The sequence below is a fragment of the Felis catus genome, chromosome A1 (assembly GCF_018350175.1).
Source record: "Felis catus isolate Fca126 chromosome A1, F.catus_Fca126_mat1.0, whole genome shotgun sequence".
NCBI lineage: Eukaryota > Metazoa > Chordata > Mammalia > Carnivora > Felidae > Felis > Felis catus.
This window is the reverse complement of record NC_058368.1, coordinates 123,384,158-123,408,689: the sequence shown is the minus strand read 5'-3', so window position 1 is coordinate 123,408,689 and position 24,532 is coordinate 123,384,158. Positions and strand designations below refer to the sequence as shown.

General features: G+C 42.0%; 1 protein-coding gene across 2 annotated transcripts; it reads right to left on the bottom strand.

The window, feature by feature from the left end:
- Positions 1 to 411: 411 nt before the first annotated feature.
- Positions 412 to 16,472, bottom strand: GZMA (granzyme A). Of its 2 annotated transcripts, XM_045060721.1 has the most exons (8): positions 16,363 to 16,472; positions 14,276 to 14,499; positions 12,645 to 12,689; positions 8,487 to 8,574; positions 5,356 to 5,494; positions 3,624 to 3,765; positions 3,156 to 3,425; positions 412 to 641 (listed from the first exon to the last, which is right to left on the bottom strand). In XM_045060721.1, the coding sequence occupies exons 2-8, from the start codon at positions 14,276 to 14,278 to the stop codon at positions 477 to 479; spliced, it is 852 nt and encodes a 283-aa protein (XP_044916656.1). In that variant the 5' UTR covers positions 14,279 to 14,499; positions 16,363 to 16,472; the 3' UTR covers positions 412 to 476. The 2 variants fall into 2 exon arrangements, with proteins under 2 accessions (XP_044916656.1, XP_044916657.1); XM_045060722.1 differs by lacking the exon at positions 14,276 to 14,499 and having other exon boundaries at positions 16,363 to 16,462.
- Positions 16,473 to 24,532: the final 8,060 nt, after the last annotated feature.

Sequence of the window (24,532 nt, the reverse complement as noted above, 5' to 3'; positions counted from 1 at the left end):
TCTAAGGCTTAAATACCAACTAATGAGAAAGGGGGGTGACTTTCTCTTGTATACTTTTCTGGTGTGTCCAGGTGTTTCATTTGTGTCCCCTAAATTTTAATTTCTATTTCTCACCTGCCTTTGGAAAAACACCATAAGGCATTTCCTCTTCTAACTCAAATGCTCCAGACTGGCTGTTTCTGTTTCCTGCAGAATTGCTGGGTCCAACACTGTTTTTGTTACTAGACAGACCTGACCTTATTGTCACTCCTGATGGGTCCCAGTGAGATGCTGAATAATGCAAGCAAAGTATGATTGTCACTTGACACATGGATGACACTGTGACATTGGTTTCCTCCTGTCTCCATTGCATTATCCACAAGGTTACTTTGCCAGTGCAGATCTGCCCACTAAAGTTATAAGAGAAATGGATACAGTTACACAAATTGATTTTATTTATAACATTAACGAGTGATGACAAATAAAATGAAATACAGTTATCTAAACTGCCCCTTCATAGTCTTATTTATCCAGTTGAGATACTTCTGTGAGAGAAGAGTATAGATGCCAGGTCCTCGAGGGTCTCCGCATTTCCCTGGAAGGCCAAAGGCAGTAATGCCTCTATAAGTACCCTCACATATCAAAGGGCTTCCAGAATCTCCCTGGAGGAAAACAAGATGGGTAGTGGAGATCAGCATGGAACGTGATCACTAGTGGAATGGAAGAGGTTCCATTTAACGTGGAGCATTCAATGTGGAGTTAAGACCAACCTTGACTTAAATGAAAATTAGTGCTTAAAAGTTCAAAATGTTGGGAAATATTTTGATATTTTGAAAATTGGCTTACTCAACTTATTTATAAACCAGTGAACATGAAATAAAATGTATTATTGTTCACGTTATCTACTAATTTTGAGACTGACTGTGCTTTAGAAGGAAAACCCTCCTGGGGCACCTGGGTGTCTGAGTCGGTTGAGTACCCGACTTTTGATTTTGGGTCAGGTCATGCTTTCATGGTTCAAGCCCTGTGCTGGGCTCTGTGCTGACAACGCAGAGCCTGCTTAGGATTCTCTTTCTCCTCCCTCATCTCTGCCACTCCCCTGCTTGCACTCGTTCTCAAAACTGATAAATAAACCTTAAAAAAAAAATAAGGGAAACCCTCCTATTTGCATTTTAAAAAATGTTTATTTGTTTATTTATTTTGAGAGAGAGTGACCATGAGTGGGGAGGGATAGAGAGAGGGAGAGAGAGAATTCTTTTTTTTTTATTAATTTTTTTTAATGTTTATTTATTTTTGAGAGAGACAGAGTATGAGTGGGGGAAGGGCAGAAAGAAAGGGAGACAGAATCCAGAGCAGTCTCCAGGCTCTGAGCAAGCTGTCAGCACAGAGCCTGAGGCGGGGCCTGAACCCACAAACCTCAAGATCATGACCTGAGCCAAAGTTGGACACTTAACCAACTGAGCCACCCAGGCACTCCAGGAGAGAGAGATTTCTGACATGGGGATCTGTCCCACAACCTGGAGGTCATGACCTGTGCTGAATCAAGAGTCAGATGCTTAACCAACTGAGCCACCCAGGGGTCCCTGTCATTTTCTTAAAATGCTTAATAATTCAAGAGGTAAAAGAGTCAAATGCAGATGGGATGTTAAGGCAAAGAGTAAATACCATGTTTTCTCATTTCTCCAAGCAGATAATTGTTTTCCCAAAGGAACAAAACCAAAGCAAATTTTCCCTTCATTCTGTCAAATAGAAATTTCTCCCTCAAGTCTCTTTGGAGCATCTGACACTAGATGGGAGGTCCCAGAAGCCAGTGATCGCACTTCAGAGCTAACTGCCTCCACTAGCAGAGCCCTTTCAGTTAGCTGTGGGTCAATGCTTTATGCATCCTGTGCCACCCACTGTGTGATCCTGTTTTCTCTCGTGAAATTCTAGAATCAGCATATTTAAATGTATTTGAGATCTAGAGTCTGAAGTGGCCATTTCACTGCTCTGGCTTTAGGAAAGATTGTTGGTGTTGCACAGAGGGCCACTGAGGCATACACATGGAGCTCTGTGAGCGCCAGGTCTGAGGGCCCAGCTCCTTCTCAGCCATGTGAAGGCATCAACGATCCCTCTTGTTCAGGCAAAAACTAGCCTTATGAGCGTATGAACTAAGCAAATATGTGCAAGCCTGGGACCCCTCCTGGAATGGTGTGTTTCATGCAGTGCCTGAAATTTTCATAATTAGTCCCTCAGGTTTGATTCACCCATAGCCACTTCTAGGGGTCTTGGGCACTGAGGGAATGGGAGAAGGACTGCTAAGTTTTGATGGTAGAGGGTGGCTGTTGAGAGGCAGACAGGCATACTGGGATGCTGCCATGGCTTTAGGGTGTTGCGTGTAGTCCCAATGGCATGAAGATTCTGGGTTCCTGGATTTCCAGAGTGGTGGCTGAAGGGAGGGGAGGGAAGAGGGAGGGCAAAGGACAGGAACTGCCAGGATGCAGAAGACAAATGTCATCTTTTCCTGAGATTTGCTTAGCCTTGTTCCTGAAATCAAGCCATTCAGATTCTGCCGGTGTTTGGACAAACTTGTGAAAAGAGCAGAGACCTCTGGATCTCTCAGTCTCCGATTTAAACTCCGAGACCACCTACACGGCAGCTCCTTCTCTTCAGAGGAGGCTCTCTCACCTTTGGGAAAGGTGAGAAATGATAAACTCAGAGCTGAAAACTTTACGAGGTGTCTCTTCTACTCCTGTCTTTCAGCAGAGCCCCGTCCTGCTGCTGCTCAGGGGACTCTGGTATGGACACTTGCACATTCTCTGTATGGGGACTGGAGGCCCTAGAGGAACCCTGACTTCAGCTTTCCTGGATGTCCCAGATTTTCAAATTTAGAGCTGTATATGTTCATACGAAAAATGAGAAAAACATTGCTTCTCAGTGTTTTTTTTTTTTTTTGTAAAATCAAGAAGATGTACTAGATCAACCCATGCCTTAGCAGTGAACTTGTTTTTGATGAACAACTTGCTTAAGCTGAGAACATTAAGTTTTTTGACTGGCATCTTATCAAACTTCTTTAAAAAAAAAGCACTAGGACCCTACAGAAGCCAACGTCATGACAAGACAAAGCATGATGTTACATGTTCTATATCTGCATGAGTTATTCCAACAGCTCAAACATGGGATCTTATTTCACTTACATTGCACGAGTCTTTTCCACCCTTGAGGCTGCCGGCACAAATCATATTCAGTCCAATCACAGGATGATAATCATAGTGCTTTTGATCATTGCAGATTCTTCTGTTTATGACGGTGATATTGACTTCTCTCAGAGTATCCGACTGAGGTGAGTTATTATGAATTTTCCCCCAGCCTGCAACTTGGCACATGGTTCCTGGTTTCACATCATCCCCCTTTTTGGGAAGACGGAGGGTGCTCACATTTTTATTAATTTTTGCCTTTTTGGTCAGCTGTTAGAAGACAAGCATAAGACTTAACAAAATGAGGTAATCTAGATGGTCACATTTTTACTTAAGTTCTAGCCCAACCTTCGAGGACCCCACTATGTAACTATAGTCTATAGCTCTAGGGCACCGAGGAAAAAAATTCCATTTGGCAGCCAGAACATAGGAGGTTCTATGACTTTTAAGTCAACCAAAGGTACATACCTGTAAAAGTTTAAGATCACCCTCATGTGTGTCCTGGTCAAAGCACGGATAGGGATATTGTTTCTTAACAAACATTATCTGCTTTTCTGGCTCGTTCTTGGTTATTGAGTGAGCTCCAAGAATGACCTGGGACGTTCTGTTCCTGAAAACAGACACAATATATTAACAGGATTTACTGTTTGTATCAGTAGCAGAGCATGTTAAGTGATCAGTTTCACTGTCTCATTTGTAAGTATACCTGCTGTGGAAATACTTGTTTATGGCTCAGAAAGAAAAAAGTGTACTTTGAAGAATAAAAAGTTGCTTGTGAATTCATCGTTATTACCACCAGCTTCTTTATAACATGCTAAACTAGGTTCATTGAAAAGTAAATAACAAGAGAATTCCATAGCAGCTAAGCCAAGTCTTGGGATCATGTGGGTTGGGGCTTTAGTGTTGTATCCCTTAACCCACCTTGAGCTGTGATAGAGAATCAGGTTGCAGAATACTGAAACACAAAGTTCTCAGGGTTCTAGAGACAGAAGCAAAAGGCACTGGATAGTTTAGAGAAATGCACTGGAGGGATCTTTGTAAGATTTAAGTTTGTAACAAACTTAAATGGGCAAACTTCTAGAAATATGACTGCCCAATGAAGGACCCTATTTGCATGGCACTGAGTGTGTGTATATTGGGGGTGCGGGATGGTGATCTGAAGGAGGGGGCCAGGGTTCTTTTTTTACTCGATGCTAAAGGCTCATTTGGTTAATAAAATCAAAATACTCAGGGGGCTCCTTGTTGGCTTAGTCAGTAGAGCATGTGACTCTTGATTTCAGGGTCATGAATTGAAGTCTCATGTTGGGTGTGGAGCTTATTTAAAAAATATTCTCTGGTATATTAATAATTAAGGTTAGTGTCATTCACAACCTAGTATAAACTACACTAAACAGATAGTTCCAGTGATTTTTCCCCCCATCACACACTATTATTCCATTACACATAGTTTTCTTCCATTACATCAGCTGATGTGAGTTTCACTTAAGAGGCTAGAACTGTACTTCCAGTAGAGTGTAAATGGATGATGAAATGTTCTATACATCTGCACTGTCCCATATGGTAGCCACTAGCCACATGCGGCTACTGAAAATGTGAAATGTGGCTAGTGCCACCAAGGAACTAAACTTGCAATTTTATTTAACTTCAACTTAAATTCATAGAGCCGCATGGAAATTTACATAGCCAATATGACAGTGGCTTTCACAAGGGACAGCCCCGGTTTACAGGTTTGATTTAGAGAATGGAGGAAAACCCAAGCCTGGCAGAGGTTTGAAGGTAGTAGTCAGCAGGTGTTAAGAGATGGCTGAAGTGTGAGAGAAGTTCTAGGGGAAACGGGAAGGTTTTAGACCCGAGCTTTCTCTACTTGACTATTGTGCTCAGGCTCCTGAGGGGACACTTCAGTTTTATCCTTCCAGACTGTGGTTTATTCTCTCTAGTCATGAAGTCAAGGCCAGAAGCAAAGCCCTGCAGCACCTGGACCCAGCAGCTCCAGAGGAAGTGTGGGTGCTCACTGTGGATTCCCCATTGGTCTGATTCTGTGGGCTTAACTCCCTGCTGGGGTAGAGCAATTTCCTGGAGACTTCAGTGATATGAAGTTACACATGAACTTCCTGTGGTTTTAGTGAGATTTATTCTCTTTGTTAATATTCCCCCAAATGAGAATATCTCCACAAATATTTTTTAAAACCCAAGCACTTACAGGACACAGTGAGCTGCAGTCAATACCCAGTTTTTTTCAATCAGAGCTCCGGCACAGATACTTTCTCCTTTAAGTAGCACCATGTAGGGTCTTGAATGAGGAGTCACTTGATTTCCTCCAATAATTTTTACACAGAAATCTGTGAAAAAGGAAAAGGCAACTTAAGTCAGTGCCCACCCCAAAGAGCTCTACCTCAAGCCATGTTTCTAAGACCAGACAAGCATTTCCTCCTTGGAGAGGAGACAGATGAGAGCACCTCCAAACCCCACGCAGGTGTTCAGATGTCTGAATGTAAAGCCCATTCCTACTGGACTCCTGAGAGGGTCCTGCCGTTTCACCCACAGAAGCCACGCCATTGGCAGTTCCAGGGATTATCAGGCTGGAGATCTGTCACAACCAGTGACCTCAAGCCTCAGGGCTTGCAAAGGGCAGACAGCTGTGCATGGGTCGGCACCAGTAACAGTTACTACCAGAGATGCTAGTAACGATCTGCACTCCTCCCTCCTCCCTTCCGGCTATTAATCTGGGGAAGTGGAAAAGCTTTTAGAAGACTGAGAACCACCCTTGTCACCTAAAGCCCTTGCAAAAAAACACACCTTACAAACTGATATGGCACCATTTAGCTCTGCCCTCACCTACGAGTTCTTTGGTCATTGGGAGCTCTCTGTTTATTGAAACATGTACTCTCCTCATTCCTAAGTTGAGAGAATAATACCTATTGCACCCAAGGCTCCCCTTCAACCTGCAGACTCAAACACATGGTTTCATGAAGGCCTTCTCCAACGAGGGAGGAGAAGGAAGAAGATGCTATAAGGAGAAAATGGTGCCTTAGTCAAATTTCCTTGATGACAGAGCTGGAGTATTGTTTCATTACTAGAGAACAGGAGACCTACACACAAGGCTCATGATCCATGCTGGTTTAGTGATCTTGTGTCTTTGTGATGTACTCTGAGTCTCCACCTTCCTACACCAGATATTCTTGGATTTTCCCAAAATATGTCTCCTGACTATTGGCTGAGACTCATGGTTTCTTAAAAAAGGGCACAGGGCCTGCTACTCCATTTATAAAGCTAACTCACTGCCATATCCACAGTAAGATGCAAATAATGAGAGTGAGAGAAGGGGAAGAGAGTGACCTGAATGGCTCTCATTTCTGGAAGTGTGTTGGGAAGGGGGAAATTCTAGGCTCTAGAAGGTAAAGGATAAGGAAGTTAGAGCAACACAGAGAACTTCACCCACATCTTAAATTTTCCTTGGGTGAGTCATGGGTGGATAGATTTAAAAGGTGCATCTTTAGACCTTCTGGGCTGCAGAAATCATAAAGTCAGTAGACTGCTTCACTTTTCAGGGTCCCCTGTTTGGTGCACACATACACTGGCCTCAGAAAAAAGGTCAACATCTCCTGCAACCAACCACTCCTATGAGGGTCAGGAAAAGGGTTTAGAGCAGGTGAGAAGTTTGGGAAACTAGCAACTCTTGGTCTCCACCCAGAATCAACATGAATGAGCATCTCTGGAGCTGGGGCTGGATGCTAGCATTGTTTAAAAAGCCCTCCAGAGTATTCTAATGTGTAAGAGGGTTGAGATCGCTGGTCCAGAGCATCATGTGATCTGCTGTGTCTGTTCCCTTTATGGGCGCACATTGCTCTCTCTGACCACAGGAAGCAAAGCAGAGCAGAGCAAGCTGCTTTTGTTGTTTCCTTTGAAGAAAAGATATCATTGGATTTTTCATCTGCTCTGTTTTCGCTGTTGTCAAGGACTTAACAAGCCCGAACACAGTCATCCTATGCCACCCCTTTGTCCCCCAAATGCTTCAACCTTGTTATTTTAAAATTTTCTTCTCATTTTTAGTTGCAAGGTAAACCATAGAACTTTCTTGGAAATTCCTAGTGAGATAGGTTTTCCATCAGCCCCTGCCCACCATTCCCACCTCCAGAAGCTGATGGACCTGGAGATAAACACATGGCTGGTCCTTAACATCAGCAGAGTTCAGGCAGCCCCAGACCAGTCCTCACTTTCTTGAAGGATTTCAAGGAAAACCTAGAGCCACCCAGGGGCTACAACCAGTCTTGTGATAATGCTGTGAGTTTCACAGCATTTCAAACTGGCGCCCGTGTAGCTCACACAAAACCAGGTAGGTTGGTTACTAGGTGGTGTACCCAAGACTTAGCTTAATACTAAATACCATAGCACTTCCAAAAAGTCAAGGTGGCCACATTCTCAATGACACACTAGCCTAGGGAAATGATACAATTTCAAATCGTTTCTAATTTGTTTTGGGTGACTAAGTCAGGTTTTTGAATTTTTTTTTTTTTCAATATTGATTTATTTTTGGGACAGAGAGAGACAGAGCATGAACGGGGGAGGGGCAGAGAGAGAGGGAGACAGAATCTGAAACAGGCTCCAGGCTCTGAGCCATCAGCCCAGAGCCCGACGCGGGGCTCGAACTCACGGACCGCGAGATCGTGACCTGGCTGAAGTCGGACGCTTAACCGACTGCGCCACCCAGGCGCCCCAGGTTTTTGAATTTTATTTAAAACTATGCATTGGGGTGCCTGGGCAGCTCAGTCTGTTGAGCGACTGATTTTGGCTCAGATCATGATCTCACAGTTTGTGAGTTCAAGCCCCACATCGGGCTCCCTGCTGTCAGCCTGGAGCCTGCTTTGGATCTTCTGACTTTCTCTCTCTTCCCCTTCCCTGCTTGCGTGCTCCCTTGTGCTCTCTCTCTCTCTCTCAAAAATAAATAAAACATTAGGAAAAAGTATCTATGCATTTTCTACAGAAAGGCTGAATACCACTATTCCTTTCCAGAAAGGTATATTTATTTTCCTAACCCAAGAGGTTTTTTTTTTTTTATTGTTTTAACATTTAGGCAATTTTGGGGGGCAATTTTCAAGGTATAAATTGGCAGTATTAAACCCTGGTGGTTCTATTATTTCTTGTGAAGCAATTTTAGAGAAGAAAGAAGGATGTTTTTCCTTTTAAAATAAAGAGCTAATATGTAAGAAAGAATGTTAAAGCTTGAGGAACAAAAAATCTGCTCTTACACTGAGCTAATATTGCCTAAAGTTACTGAAAGTCTGCTCCACTTTGCTTAATGGTTATAATGGAAATGATGAGAATCAGTCTTACCTCCAGGAATTAGCAGGAGAAAAATGGCAATCAAGAGAGAGGATGCCAGAAATGTATAGGAGTTCCTCATTGTGGCTGGTACCTCCACCTCAAATCAGTCAACGTGAAAATCTGTGTTAGTTCTTCACCAACTCTATATATTGAGGGTACAAAGGATGTGGTTTTCTTCTTTCCAATTTCTAACTTGAGCATTAAGAAATGAAACACAACTGACAACGATGAATAATTGCTTCTTACCCTTGGGATGCTTTCCTTTGCTAGGACTGCTAAGGCAAAGGATGGTAATTTTATATTGTGGATGGGGGTGAGAGGACCTTGTTGTCCTCTGAACATATTATACAAGGGGAGACTTTCTTTTTATTTATTTATTTAAACAATTTTTTTAAATGTTTATTTTTGACAGTGAGAGAGAGAGAGAGAGAGAGAGAGGGAGAGAGAGAGACAGAGCATGAGCAGGGGAGGGGCAGAGAGAGAGGGAGACACAGAATCCAAAGCAGACTCCAGGGTCTGAGCTGTCAGCACAGAGCCCAATGTGGGGCTCGAACTCACAGACTGTGAGATCATGACCTGAGCCGAATTTGGACGTTCAACTGACTGAGCCATCCAGGTGCCCCTACAAGGAGAGACTTTAAAACGTCTCAGCAGAAATTTTGAGGATTTTAGTTTTCATCAATAGCAGAACTATCTTCTGTATCCACTAATGGCATCTGTTAAGACTTAAATTAGAGGTTGGAAAAGTGTCCTAAAAATTGGTCACCAATCATATTTTTTTCTAGTTATCTCCTTGGGTTATGTAAGGATTAATAGGCCAAGGCCAGGTAGAGGTGCATAAGGAAGTCTTATTTGTTAGTAAGTTCCTCCCTACATTTTCCTTCCCCATTTTTTGGAGGATAATTTATTGTCCTCTTGTCTGAAGTCTGTGGCAGGTATGGAGACAGAGGGAGGTGGGGGGAGGAGGTGGTGGCTCTTTGCAGCCCTCTGTGCTTCCCCTGATTGCTTGATGATACAACTTCAGATATAAGAAAGATACTGAGTTTCTCCTTCCCTCTCTCCCTCTTTCCTTCTCTCTTTCCCCCCACCCTTCCTTTTCTCCCTCTCCCCCTTTCCCCTCCCTTTCTTCCTTCTTTCTGGATTTAGCTAAAGAAGGAAAATGGTAGACATGGCTATTTTGTTCTAATATATTAAAAAAATTTTTTTTAGTGTTTATTTATTTTTGAGAGAAAGAGACAGAGTGCACGTGGGGAAGGGCAGAGAGAGAGGGAGACACAGAATCTGAAGCAGGCTCCAGGCTCTGAGCTGTCAGCACAGAGCCCAATGTGGAGCTCGAATCATCAACCAGGAGATCATGATTTGAGCTGAAGTCAGACTCTTAACTGACTGAACCACCCAGGTGTCCCATTTTTGTTCTAATATTGAGGAATGTCTTTAAGACAGATGAACCTCAGTCCCTCAAGGAAGAATATTCTGTATTCTATTAGAAATATCTTATTCTTTTTTTCTGAGCTGAGGATGTGGTCTTTACTATAATACATATGTTCTTTCAGGATGTTTGGTGTTACACCAACCATCCCCAGAGTTAACATGCTGATAACTTCAGACCTGGTGGTTACTTTTTCAGAAATCACATGACCTTATTATAAGGGAGTCACACTGAGACCCCAATGTTTCCTTTTCCCCAGATAATACTAGTGCATTAAAGGTTCACCATGAAAGGTTATCATTTTCAGTAACAGCAATGGAATACCCAGCTTCTGGTTCTGGCAAGTAATTTTAGTTCAGACTTAAAAAAAAGTTGGGTCTTGATTGCCTATAGCTACAGAAAGTTTCCTAAAGCCAACAGTGACAATTCTGTTCTTTTTACGTGAATGTGGTTGCTATTCCCCCATTCGTGTTACCTTTTAAGAGCTTTATGAAATATAATTTACATACCATTAAGTTAACCCATTTAAAGTTTATAATTCAATGGTTTTGAGTCTATCTACTGAGTTGTGCAACCATCACCATAACTCATTCTAGCACATCTTCATCATCCCCAAAGAAGCTTTGAACCCACTAACGATCCTTTGAACCGATTACTCTCCTTCCTCCACACCCCTGCCCTGGACAACTACTATTCCAATTTCTGTCTCCATTGGTTTGCCTATTTGGGACATTTCACATACAAAGAACTGTAGAATATGTAGTCTTTTGTCACTTTTAAAAAAATGTTTATTTATTTTGAGAGAGAGAGAGAGAGAGAAGGTGAACATGAACGGGGAAGGAGTGGTGGGGGGGGCGTGGAGACAGAGAGAGACAGAGAGAGAGGGAGATTGAATCCCAAGCAGGCTCCTCTCTGTCAGGGCAGAGCCCAATGCGGGGCTCGATCCCATGAACTGTGACCTTATGACCTGAGCCAAAATCAAGAGTCTGATGCCCACCCAACTGAGCCACCCAGGCACCCCTCTGACTTCTTTCACTTAGCACAATGGTTTTGAACTTCATATTGTAACATGTATCAGTATTTCATTCCTTTTTGTTACCAAATAATCTATCACAGGGATATACCACATTTTATTCATCCACTCATCAGTTGATGGATACTGGACTATTTCTACTTTTTACTTATTATGAACAATGCTGCTATAAACATTTAGGTATCCATTTGTGTATGGATATGTTATCATTTTTTTGGGTGTATACCTATGAGTGGGATTACTGGGTTATATGGTAACTCTATGTTTAGCTGTTTGAGGAACTTCTCAACTGTTTTTCAAAGTAGCTGCACCATTTTACATTCCCCTCAACATTGTATGAAGGTTCCAATCTACAACACTGTAGAAGGTTTCTACATCATTGGCAGTACTTGTCGTTGTTGTTTGACAATTGCTATTAGAGTGGGTGTGAGGTAGTAACCACTGAGGTTTTGACTGTCGCTTCCGTAATAACTACGAGCTTCTTTTCATGTGCTTGCTAGTCATTTATTTATCTTTTTAGGAGAAATGTCTATTCAAATATTTTGCTTTAAACAAATTGGGTTGTCTTTTTATTATTGAATTTTAAGTGCTCTTTATATATCCTGGATATGACTCCCTTATAAAATATATGATTTGTTACTATTTCTTCCCAGTGGAGGGCTTGTCTTTTATTTTTCTTGATGGTGTTCTTTAACGCACAAACATTTTAAATACTCACCAACCTCTTTTGTCTGGGTCTTTGTTGTCACATCTAAGAAATCACATCCTCTTTCATCTCAAAGCACAATTTACAGATAGAAGATTACTGATTAGACAGGAATATCTAACTCCTTTCACTCCCACCCTGAATGTGAAGTCTTATTTCCTCTCAGTGAGATTTTGCCTTTCTTATCTATTGGTGTCTTTATCAAAGGAACTGAATCAGTCCCCAGAATCATCAACCCAGAAATAATAAACACTCACAAATTATTCATCATTATCCCTCCTTTCTCAGATTCTGGTCTGTGTCACTTGCATGTTTTTTGGTCTATCACCATGACATTGACTTCTCTCAAGGTATTCGAAACTGTGCATGAGTCTCTTTTGGTACTTTCCCATTCTGCTGCATGACACTGGGTCTTCTATTTTTCGTAGCTTAAGTATTTCTATAGCTTTGGTTACAGTAACTTTACCTTCCAGCTAGAAGACAGACAGGAGATGCAGTTTTGGGCAAGGAAAACAGTAACACAACCCAGAAAATAGCTCTGATTAAAATAGGTCTTGCTTATTTAATATGTTCTAATGAAAGACATGGCTGAAGACACGTTCTGACCTGACAATCCACAATTGATTTTTAAAAAGTCACAGCATAGGATAGGTGTGTTATGCTAGGCTAGTCTAGGTTAACTTGAGTTCAGTTGGCCATTTAGTGATAAAATTATATTGGAAGGCTCCTGGTACAGTGGGGCAGAGTAGAAGAGGGGCCAGGGTTAGTGGAAATGTGGCTTTCCCATTTCTGAGCATGTGCAAGCCAGCCTGAGGGTCTCACCTGCCTTTGAGGGCTCACCCACACTCCATTCTTTTCTTTCATTTGCCAAGCCCTCTTCTTGGCTCACTACCTTGCTCTCTTTTAAAAAAGTCAAGACCAGGAGAGTACAGAGTGTGATCGAGTTTGAATACACAGAAGAGGGAGCCAATTTTGGTTCTTTTCATCTTTTCATCATACCTCAAGCTCAGTTTCAAACAGCCGAGGGTCTTGGTATGAAGGACCCTGTAAAAACAGAGGACAACAGAGTAGTGGCCAGTGTCACATTCTCATCATTGCACTGGGTTCAGCCCTTGCTTCCTGACATTTGACTGTCCCCACTTCCTCAGTGGCTCCTCCGAGTAACTGGTGCTCCCAGGCCCATCTTGCTAACATTTAGAAGCTGAAACAGCCACAAGGGAAAGCCTTTCCATAGAACATGGCATCAGATGCCCACATGCACCTTCTTTCCTTCTCTGCCACTCATGCTTTCTCATGGCCTTCATGCTTGTTATCTGGTTGGATGGACAAGGGGGAAGAACTCTTTTTTTTTTTAATGTTAATTTTTTTGAGAGAGAGAGAGAGAGCATAAGCAGGGGAGGGGCAGAGAGAGAGGGAGACACAGAATCTGAAGCAGACTCCAGGCTCCAAGCTGTCAGCACAGAGCCCGACGAAGGGGCTGGAACCCATGAACCGTGAGATCATGACGTGAGCTGAAGTGGGACTCTTAACTGACTGAGCGACCCAGGTGCCCAGGTGCCCCAAGGAGGAAGAAAAACTCTTAAAGAGACTTTTAATCTTAATGAATGGACTCAAGTTAGAATCTGAGAAACATGTATCTGTGAGGCAGATCCTCTCAAGCTCTCTTGTGCACAAGCACACAGGAGAGCAATGAGCATGCCAGTATGTTGGACCCTGAAAGGGTAACCATGTTAAAGTCCTCACAGCCTCTTTGTGGTTTCTCTAGCAACATCACCTTACTGGCCACAGTGGCAGAGGTGAGAGGGAGATTGCCAACTTTATTCTAAGAATACAAACCCCTCACCTCTCCTATTGTTCTCCCCCTCCTTATAAAGATGAGGCTGGTAGGTCCTGAAGGAAACCTGGCTACTTCTACTACTTGCTCGAAACCAGAGCCCCAAATTCTCTAGCCTTCCTGTGACTATCTTTGCTACTGTCTGGATTAATTCCATCCCTTATTCAAAATTATTTGGGAAATACTTATTGAGGGCCTGTTATGCATGAGGTACTCTTCTAGGTGTTGGAAGGCATAGAAGTAAAAAGACAAAAATACCTATTTTGTGGAACTTTCATTCCAGTGAAGGAGGCAGAGAAACAAATAAACACCATCTAAGTTTATCAGATGTAAATGATACGAAGAAAGAGGCAGTGGGGAAAATAAGTCAGGGGAGGGACTTGCCTTTCACTACCCAGGATGCTGGATGGGGATTAGAGTCTGGGGAGGAGGGGCGACCTTGAATGAGAGGTCCCCTTGATAGTCCTAAGGCAGACAGTGTAGGGAGTCATGATGTAAGTAATGGGGGGATGGGGAATATGGGAGGAGAGCTCTAGGGCCCTCTCTTTACTTTCGAATTGGGGGGTGTGTGGATCCCCAGAGCTTTCTCTTAACTCCTGCTGGGGAAGTTCCTTATCAGCCCCCTTAGGACTAGTGTGAACCTTCTCTCTATTCACACTCTGCCTCCCAACCCTGCCTTCTCTAGTGCACTTTGTGCAGGGTAGCAGATAATCATTTTAAACACAAGTCTGATCACATCACTGTCTGGCTTAAAAGACTTTCCCCTTTTCTTCCCTGTATAATTTGAACTTCTTACCATGGTTTACAATGCTTGGCTCCATGGTCCTCTGTCCTGTGTCCCCTCTTTCTCAAATCTCAAGAGAACTCTTTTTTCTTCCACTTGCTCCAAATGAGTTTTCCACAAAGACTCCTCTTACACAAGCCGTTCTTCCTGCCTGCAAACTCCTTGCCCTTTTCCTGCTTATTGCTGCATCTTCTCTATGATGACTTCCCTGACCCCCTTCTTGGTTATCTCTGTCACTGATGAGAAAAGAATCAGGGCTGTTCATTGATTTTGTCTCTCCCACTAGCCTGAGAGTGCCTCTAGGGCAGGACCTCAGTACTCTTTATCTTCCGAGGAAGAGAAAAGCAGAGTCAGCCTCATAGTTGGACCCTGATTTTTCTTGCTGATCACAAGTGTTCTCAAAGACCACCAATATCAGACAAGGCAAGAAAACTCAGGAGTCATGTTTGAGCAAAAGCAAAAATCAAAACAACAACAACAAAAGCAAATGAAGTTGAGTATACCACAAAAGTGACCAAACACCCCAAGGTCACTGCTAATTCTTTAATAGAGTCTCTCTCCATTTTTTCCACCTCCTAGGTAAGTGAGATTAAGATGCCCCAGTCAGAGAATTGCCCCACTTCTTGACGACTCTCAGTTTAGAGCCAACTCGTACCTCGAACCCTCCCCCAAACTGCCTGACACAAGCCCAAATCCTATGATAAGCTCCATCCAACACTCTCTTACTGAGCCACCGCGTGGGTGTGCAGGGTGTACAGGTCTCTTGCTGATCAAGTTTCAGTAAGCCCAGTTTGGTTTGACTGTAGGTGAGTTCACCACTTTGGATTGCCACCTCCTGCACATTAGGACTTTTCTCACTATCTGTTTAATTGAATTGAATTTCAAGAGAGGGAACATCTGTAGCAACAGTGCTGGGTCACACCTGTGGTTCGTACCCATATTCTGGCATTAGCTGATCTTGGCTGTGAGGCCCTGTGTGTGGAAACCACTTTCAGCTGAAACTGACAAAATTCAAAAATGATTACTGGGAAAAAAAAAAACAGGAAAAAACATTGAGAAAAACCACCTGAAGGTGCTGAAGAACCCCTTCAAATGACTGTGGATCACAGCATGGATAGGAAATTGCCCTTTTAATGGAAAATATTTGGGATATAGGGTGGGCCCCAAGAAAATGCCCTCAATGTTTGCCCTTCTTGGAAAAAACAAGGACAACATAGTATTTATATGAGAGAATGGATGAAAGTAAGCCATGAACCTAGTTTATTCAGATTTGACCAGTTCTTTCAAGGGCTTCCTCCTCCCGCACCCGCTATTTTGTAATGTCTAACAGTCAAATACCAGTCATTTCCTATGGTTCAACCCAATGCAAAGAAATGTGGGGTAACACTAATTTTATAGTAGCAAGTCACTTGTAATCATAGAGGACACATAATTTGCTTGCCTATGTTAAACATGCTTATGAAACAGTCTGCAACAAAATATAGCCGAATATTAACAGTGATTGTGTGGGGTTGATAATATTAGAATGCTATTGTTACCTTTCCTGTTTTTCAAAATTTTAAGGTTGCTATTTAGAGTGAAAAAATATTTTAAAATAATAAACGAAAATGGTCATGCATTTCACTTATTGGATAGGATCTGGACTTTGCTTATAGAGATAAGTATCATATAGATATAAACATTAAAAGATACGATATAGATATTAAAAGATACAGATACGGTAAATACTGTAAATATTATAACAACATGACACTGAATGTTCTGGCCCACTTTTTTCTCCAGCCCTTTTTCATTTTGGACGTCAAAGTCATTTTCACAACCCTCCCCCCCCTCCCCCCCTCCCCAAAGTGCCTTGAGAAAGAGGTGCTCAGAATACTAAGAGGTCACCCTGAGCAGTTCTTTGATTAAAGCTCCTACCCAGATTTCCAGCCCTTTGATTCAAGTCGTGTAGTGTCTTTTGTAAGGTGTAAGGGGGCATTTCATGTCCTCCTATAATCTCTCCCAGGATTCTGGAAAAACTGAAAGTGATCCAGAGGGAAATCCTATCTTCCCCCCGCCACACTTTGCTTCGGGAAATTTGGCTATGACTACTGGTTTACCTTGAACACAGACGTGTGCTCCGCGTCAGGAAGAGAGGGTCAAACGCAGTGTAGAGGCTTGCTGCCTCTTCCTGCAGCTTTCTCGTCTGTAATTAACATCTCCTGTGGGGCTCACACCCTTGATGGTGTTTTCTCATGATAATGTAGTACTCTGTATTCAGGTGAATTTTATCAAAAGCAAACATTCCTATTGTGTTTAGGTTTTTAAATTAGTTTTTCTGCCACAAGTCTAAATCGATTTCTCTCTCTGTTTTGAAATTGTTAGGGCAAACAGGAGACATATATGGAAATGCTTTTGTAATTAAAAAATTTTTTTTGACATTTATTCATTTTTGAAAGACAGAGCGCGAATGGGGGAGGGGCAGAGAGAGAAGGAGACACAGAATCCGAAGCAGGCTACAGGGTCTGAGCTGTCAGCACAGAGCTGACACGGGACTGGAACTCACCAACTTCGAGATCATGACCTGAGCTGAAGTCGGACACTTAACCCACTGAGCCACCCAGGAACCCCTAGAAATGCTTCTTTTTTTAAAAAGTAATGGTTCTCTATAGTGTCATAATAGCTCCTCAGAGCGCCTACTTAAAATGCAGGTTGTCTAGGCCCACTGCAGGGACCCTGGTTCAGAGTCCTAGAGGGGATCCTGGGAACCTTCATTTTAAGTAAACACCTCAGGTGATTCTGAGGCAGGTGGTCCCCAGAGAAGTTCTGAATTTATAAGGCTGTGACCAAGTGTTAAAAAGTAGTGAGTTATCCTACTTTAGCTCTTCATGCAGGCATTTCTCGCAGAGGGCATTTTACCAGCGGCCATTTTTTTTTTATTTTTTCAACGTTTATTTATTTTTGGGACAGAGAGAGACAGAGCATGAACGGGGGAGGGGCAGAGAGAGAGGGAGACACAGAATCGGAAACAGACTCCAGGCTCCGAGCCATCAGCCCAGAGCCTGACGCGGGGCTCGAACTCACAGACCACGAGATCGTGACCTGGCTGAAGTTGGACGCTTAACCGACTGCGCCACCCAGGCGCCCCAACCAGCGGCCATTTGATCATAGGTGTGAATAGATAGCTGGAGGACAGAGTGGTCAGAGGCTAAAGGGCTGGAGTGGGATGGCCCAAGGCTGCAGTGCTCTTGGTAGGACACCCACGCCTGGCTCTGGGCCCCAAACAAACCTTCTGCTCCTTCTTTTGCACGAGGGACAATTCTCCACCCTCTGATTTGGCAGCTAGAATGTTGAGAGCCTGCTAAGATTGTTACAATTGAAAAAATGCCTTATTAGTTACAAAGGTACCTGTGCAAATACAGGCACGGTTTCATCTTAACCCCTGAAAAAGAAAAAGTGACCTTTGGGGCGATTGGTTACATCCTGGGTATTCTGGCTGGACACAGAGACTAAGGGGAGACTTAGTCTCCCTCCTTCTTCCTCCCTCCACCTAGCTCCTTCTAGGTAATTCCTGGGCATGGAGAGGTTCTAAATATGGCTGGAGAATTCACATTTCCCCCCATGTAAGCCTGAGTGATTTATAAAGAAATAAAACTCACTGCCTTAGTTTCGTGAGCCTCACGTTAGCTTAGCTCACCAAACCGGTCTGGTTCTGCACTGAACACGATGGTATACCTTAAACATAATAAAGTTACAGGTTTTTAGTGGCTTTTATTTATCTTTCTCTTTTCCCCCTTGTTATTATACATACAGAAAACAAGGCAAGGCAGATGAGCTAAGATAGGGGTGGGGCTATAAATTATATGTTGTACCCCAACAACACATGTTGACTAATGTCCCCAGGGGAAAGGCAAATAGCAAACTCGTTAAGTTCACTTTTGCTTGTACTTCTAATTCCAGAGGCTGAAATCACAGCAAGACCTTTTTCCTGAGCCATTTACATATTATTTTATTTTTTTCTTTTTGTCTGTGCCATTATTCCACGACTATTTTTGGATGACTTCTGCAAAGGTGAATAAAACATAGCCCTTACCTTCAAAGAGCTAAGTAGTAGAAAGATACAGAAGACAAAGCTGTGGACAAATACACAAATGATCACGATGCTAGACAGTGTGCTGAGTGCCTTGGGAGTATAAACGAGGAATGCAAAGAATTCAGACACACAGGAAATACTATTGGTAGAGAGCCCGGAAGGTCTTCAGGAAGAATGAAGATTTAATTGCTTATTTATTTCTGAGGGAGATTGAAAACAGTACAAAATCTCAGCAGGCGAGGCTGGAGAAGACTTCCAGTTCAGGTAGAGGTAAGTAAAAGGCAGACATTCTGGAATCATGAGACTGACACAGGTTGCTTACAGAGAACTGGTAAACAGAGCTTAATGATTTATCACATTTAAATGCCTTTAGAATCTAGGCTTGACACTTATCTACAAGCCAGTCTTTAAAATGAAAACTGTTAGCCATGTGATATTTTTAAAGCCCCAACCTGACTTGCTATTATTCTTTTAATTATTCAGGTTCAATTATTTTTTTATTTTTTTTTAACATTTGTTTTATTTTTGAGACAGAGAGAGAGAGAGAGAGACAGTGTGAGCAGAGAAGGGCAGAGACAGAGGGAGATACAGAATCTGAAGCAGGATCCAGGCTCTGAGGTGTCAGCACAGAGCCCATTGCAGGGCTCGAACTCACAAGCTGTGAGGTCATGTCCCAAGCTGAAGTCAGATGGGTAACCGACTGATCTACCCAGGCGCCCCAGGTTCAGGTTTTTGTAGCTTCTACAATTTCCCATGGTATCTTCGGATAACAGTGTCTTGAATTTAAGCGATGCTTCTCTTCGCCAAGAATTCAAAGCACCTTTCTCTGTCTTTCCTATCCCTGGGAAGTAGGAAGCATCAGGCAATAGAGTTTCTTTTCTTAAAGCTCAAAAAACAAAAAGATTAAAGACTTAACCCTACGTCACACAGAGCAGAGTGGGGAGAAATCCCATTCTCCTATTTCTGCCGTTCCTATTCTGTTCATTTCCTTCTACAGGCTGCATTGTCTCAGTCTCAGGTTGGACATTGTGTTATTCACATCAAAAATCTCACAACATTCCATGGCAAGATTATAATTTGGACTGGTAGTTTAGTAAGTTATATTAAAGAAAACAAATCAACAACCATACTACTACTAGTAAAAAAACTTATCTATGATTTTTTAGGCACTGGTTAGTTCCAGACATTGGTTCTAATGTTGACTATAATGTAAGATGGGTGTTATGATTCCCCATGTAGAGATAAGGAACATGAAGTTTAGATACGACAATTAATGTGCCCAGGTTCATATAACTAATAAATGGCAATGCAGTGTTCTTTCTTTCTTTCTCTTTCTTTCTTTCTTTCTTTCTTTCTTTCTTTCTTTCTTTCTTTCTTTCATTTTAGAGAGAGTGTGTGCAAGTGCAGGAGAGAGGCAGAAGGAGAGAGAGAATCTTTTTTTAATGTTTATTCATTTTGAGAGGAGAAAGTTGGGGGGAGGGGCAAAGAGAGAGGGAGAGAATCCTAAGCAGGTTCTGATCTTCAGTGATGTGCCGAGCTCGGGGCTCAATCCCAAGAACTTTGAGATCATGACTTGAGCTGAAATCAAGAGTCAGATGTTCAACCAACTGAGCCACCTGGGCGCTCTGGCAATGCAGTGTCCTAGCCCAATTCTACATCATGTAAAAACCATAATCTTTGGGGTGCCTGGGTGACTTGGGAGTCCCACTTCAGCTCAGGTCATGGTCTTGCAGTTTGTAAGTTGGAGCTCCACATCGGGCTCTGTGCTGACAGCTCGGAGCCTGGAGCCTGCTTTGCATTCTGTGTCTCTCTGTCTCTTGGCCCCTCCCATGCTCATGCTCTGTCTCTCTGTCTCTCAATAATAAATAAATGTTAAAAAGAAAATTTTAAAAAATGGTAATATTTTCATTGTGAATTACTGTTTTCCTAAAGCAGTGACTCTTTAACATTTTTATTTTTTATTTTTGAAATACATAGACATTCGAGAATCTGATAAAGTATAGACACACATATGCACACAAATACTTGCATATTTTTGGGGGGAGATTCACAGACTTTTTCATGTCTATCCATGACCTTGAAGGAGCTCATGGATCCCACATTGTGAATCCCAGCTCTGAAGATACCATTGAACTGTAAGATATCACAGTGTGTGGTTAAGAACATGAACTCTGGGCTCAAATCCCAGCCCTAGCGTAGATGACTTCAGTATATTTAATTAAGCTCTCTGTGCCTTAGTTTTCTTATATATAAGAATGGAGCTGATAACATTGATACATAAAAAAATTAAATGTTGGGGTGCCTGATTGGCTAAGTGTCCCACTCTTGATTTTAGCTCAGGTCATGATCTCATGGTTAATGGGATTGGGCTCTGCTCTGACAGCATGGACCCTGCTTGGGGTTCTCTCTCTCTCTCTCTCTCTCTCTCTCTCTCTCTCTGTCTTCCCCCACTTGTGTGCATGTGCTCTCTCAAAATAAATAAATAAAAAACTTAAAAAATTAAATGTTAATATAAGTAAATCATTTAGAATGCTGCCATGTTTTATTGTAAGTTTTATTATTAAATGTTAGCAAATATATGTATATTTGGACTGGATTATTTTATAATGATATTTCTTTCTTCACTACCCCCACCACTGGAAAAAAGAGACTCGCGAACTCCTTCTGAAACCAAAAGTCTTGAGATCTATCTATCTGAGAGCTATGAGTAATCAGTGTATTTGTATGACTGAATGAGTCATCTATATACCCCCAACTTAGTGGCTTTGTTGATCATTCACTTAAAGGTTTTGCCTTATAGATCTGGCCTGAATTTAAGATTGTCACCAGATACAGTCAATGCTTTCTTATTTTACTGTAGACGTAAAAGGTACATTTTCATCTTAAAAAGTCAATATGCCTTTGAGCTAGCAAAGATAACTAGTAACATTAAAAACTATTGGAAATGAAGTTTTGATTTCTTTTTCCCTTTTACACAATGTTAAACATAAACTAAAGCAACATAGAATTCGATTTTCTCATGAGTAAAACTAAAAAGCATGTGAAAATGTGTCTTACTTCCAAGTAAGGAGAATGAGGAGACACATGGAGATAGGGAAAGCGAAAGGAAAAGAATGTTCGTGGCCTCTGTTTCCCACATAGGGAGACCACTTTGTTTCAGGTATGGACATTAGCAATATATAATGAAACACAAGGATGTGGGTTTTTTTCTTTTCTTTTTTTTTTTATTTCTCTGCTAAGCTGTTAAAGATTTTAGTGTTATGTTACTTGGAAACATAATCTTATTTTAGCGATGGTGTGGTTACTTATTTGTCTCACAGACAAAGTCATTTCCTTTGGGCTTAGCCCTCTTCTACCCTAAAGGGTAAGCTGTGGAGACTGATAGATTAAGAGCATGTGATAGAAAATTGCTCTCCTTTTGACCACTTCTTTCACTTTCAAATACGAGTTTATTTTAGAAAGCTGAGAATTCAAATCTATGTCAGAAATTGCCTTGAAATATCATCTTTAAACCTAAGGATAGATATTAGATACATTCATTGTTGAGGCTGCTGGGTGACCTCCAAGGAAAAACTGAAGCTAGAGTCTTAACTCACATGATTCAACCATAAAAGCACTAAATGAAGATACAGATAAATATTCATATACGTGTAGAAATGAGAGACTTTGAAATATGACATCAAGGAATTTAGAAATCAAAATGATTGATGGACTTAATCGTAAAAAGTTAAAGCTTCTGCCCCTTAAAACATAAAACATAAAGTCAGATTGCACACATTTTCCATAGATGTAACATAGATGGGTATTTTCACAAAGCGAGAAGAAAGATGAACACCTGAAAAGAGAGATGATCAGAGAATTTGAACTAGTAATTTCCAGAGAAGATGTAAAAAAGGCTGCTATATTCCTACTCTATGGAGGAATGCATTGGCACACAGCACAAATTATCGATAATAAAAATGCAATTTAAAACATTTGGGTACCATATTTGCCTGTTAAACTGCTAAAAATTAAAAAAAACGAAAAGAGTACTCTGTTGGAAATTCTGATGTGTTGACAGTTATTTCAAACTGTTACTATCTTTCTGGAAGGCAATACATGTAAGGGTTATTAAATTATGCATGATCTTTGACTCAACAGATCATTTCTCGGAATTAAAAAAATTGTGGAGGTGTGTAAAAATTTAGCCATAAGGAGTTCCATTGCCTTATCATTCTGTGACAAAGAGAAGTTGAAAGTAATCTAAATGCCCCCAAATAAGGAATTAAGTCCCTTAGTTCCTCATTGCTACTGTAACAAATTACCACAAACTTAGGGGCTAAAAAAACAATAGTGTATTATTTTACAGTTGTGTAGGTCACAAGTTTGATGTGGGTCCCGCTGGGCTAAAATCCAGGTGCAACAAGGTTGCATTCCTTTCTGGAACCTCTAGATGAGCATCCATTTCCTCACCTTTTCTAGCTTCTAGAGGACACCTGTGGATCTTGGGTTGCAGCCCCCTTCCCGCTTCAAAGCCAGCAATGCCTGGGGGAGTCTTTTCTCACAGTGCATCACTTCGACATGGACTCTTCTGGACCAGTTGCCTCCACTTTGAAAGATGCCTGTGATTACATTGGGCCCACCCAGGTCGTCTCTTTATCTTAGGGTTGAGCTGATTAGCAACCTTGATCCCACTTGCAACCTCAATCCCCCTTTGCATTGTATACATGTTCACAGGCTCCAGGGATTGGGATGTGGGCAACTTTAGGTGGGTGGGGAGCGTTATTCTGCATGCCATAGTTTGTAAGTTATAATTCATCCCTACAACTGTTCTATGCAACTATTAAATAACATGCAAAGTGATCATAAATTGTTGCTGTATCAAACAACTCTGTGGTGTCACCACAGATCCTCTTGCCTTGTGTCAGTTTGTGGATGTCAGCCACTTGTTCTTCAGCTACCCTGTGGAGACCCATTCTGTATGGTCTGGGACTGTCTTCACTGGGCACCACCTGACAGCACCTTGCCTCATGCCTGCTTTTGTTTCTTATGCCTGGGCTCCGACTCTGCTGCTGAGACCAGGATGCAGCATGACCCAGAAATACAGGGAGTTTAAGCCTTTTTGGGAAATCCATTGAATAGCAGGAGAAGGAATCTAGCAGATGAATTCTCTTCTCCTCCTTCCTCCCATAGGGTATTCTTTGAAGCAGTAATTCTTACAGCTCTTGAAAGACTGAGCAATCAGTTGTTCTTGTTGCCAAGATGTTTTCTGCCCAGCTCTGCACCCTTGGACTGGTACTTCTCCTCAACACTCCTTTTCTCCCTCCACACACACCCCCCACCCCCTCATCAAGTATTCTGATCTCTAAGAAAGTGGTAGCACATCATCTCTCCTCCCTGGAAGCTCTGGCCAAGACAGCTGGGAGTGGTACCAGGAGTGGGGAGTGAGTGGCCTTGTAAACTGGACCATCACAAAATAGGATTGGGTTTTCACATATTTATCTCAATGGTGTATGTAAATGTTAAGACAAGGTTTACAATGAAAATACTGTTTATATAATTCATGTAAGCACACATTGATTAACCCCTCATGTATCTGTTGAAAACTTTCTGTTAGACTGTGTTCTGAGCTCCAAAAATGCAAAGATGAAGGAAGACATGTTCTCTGCACTCAGGAACTTTGCCGTCCCAATGGGGACCGCTCCTCACATCACATACTTTCTCTCATAGTCCTTCAGTTCCTTCCATGTAACCAACCATTTAGCCATCCATTCATCTGTCCATTATCCATCCATCCACCTGGTATTTAATGAGGGAACTGTGTTCCAGGAATTGGAGTAGGCATGCAAAGTGGATTTTGCCTTGGTTAGCATGGTAGGATAAATATGGCACTTCCTGGGTATTTGAGGTGATGTGGGCTAATTTTCCTGACATATGGGATTGATACAGAATATGATTTTAATAAATACATTGAATACATATTTAATTGTTTCCTAAATTCTGGGCACTGTGCTAGTTGTGTGATAAATGCTGCCCCTCATGACCTTGATTTCTCAGGTAACAAAGTAGCTCAGTGTTTCAGGAACCTGAGTGTGGGAAGTAGTGGAAGATGAGGGCAGAGAGTTGGGAACTTTATGGAGCAATCTTAGACCACGGTAAATAAGTATGTGGACTAGGCCAGTGACAATGGAAAGTCAGCGAAGGGTTTTAATCAGGAG

Bases quoted from the DNA above. Each gene is read 5' to 3' on its own strand.
- GZMA (XM_045060721.1), bottom strand. The intron at 8,575-12,644 runs GTATGATGAAAA...GACTGATTTGAG, and splicing joins TGTTTGAAACTGAGCTTGAG to GTGGAGGTACCAGCCACAAT. The intron at 5,495-8,486 runs GTAAGACTGATT...CCTTTTTCACAG, and splicing joins TCTCCTGCTAATTCCTGGAG to ATTTCTGTGTAAAAATTATT.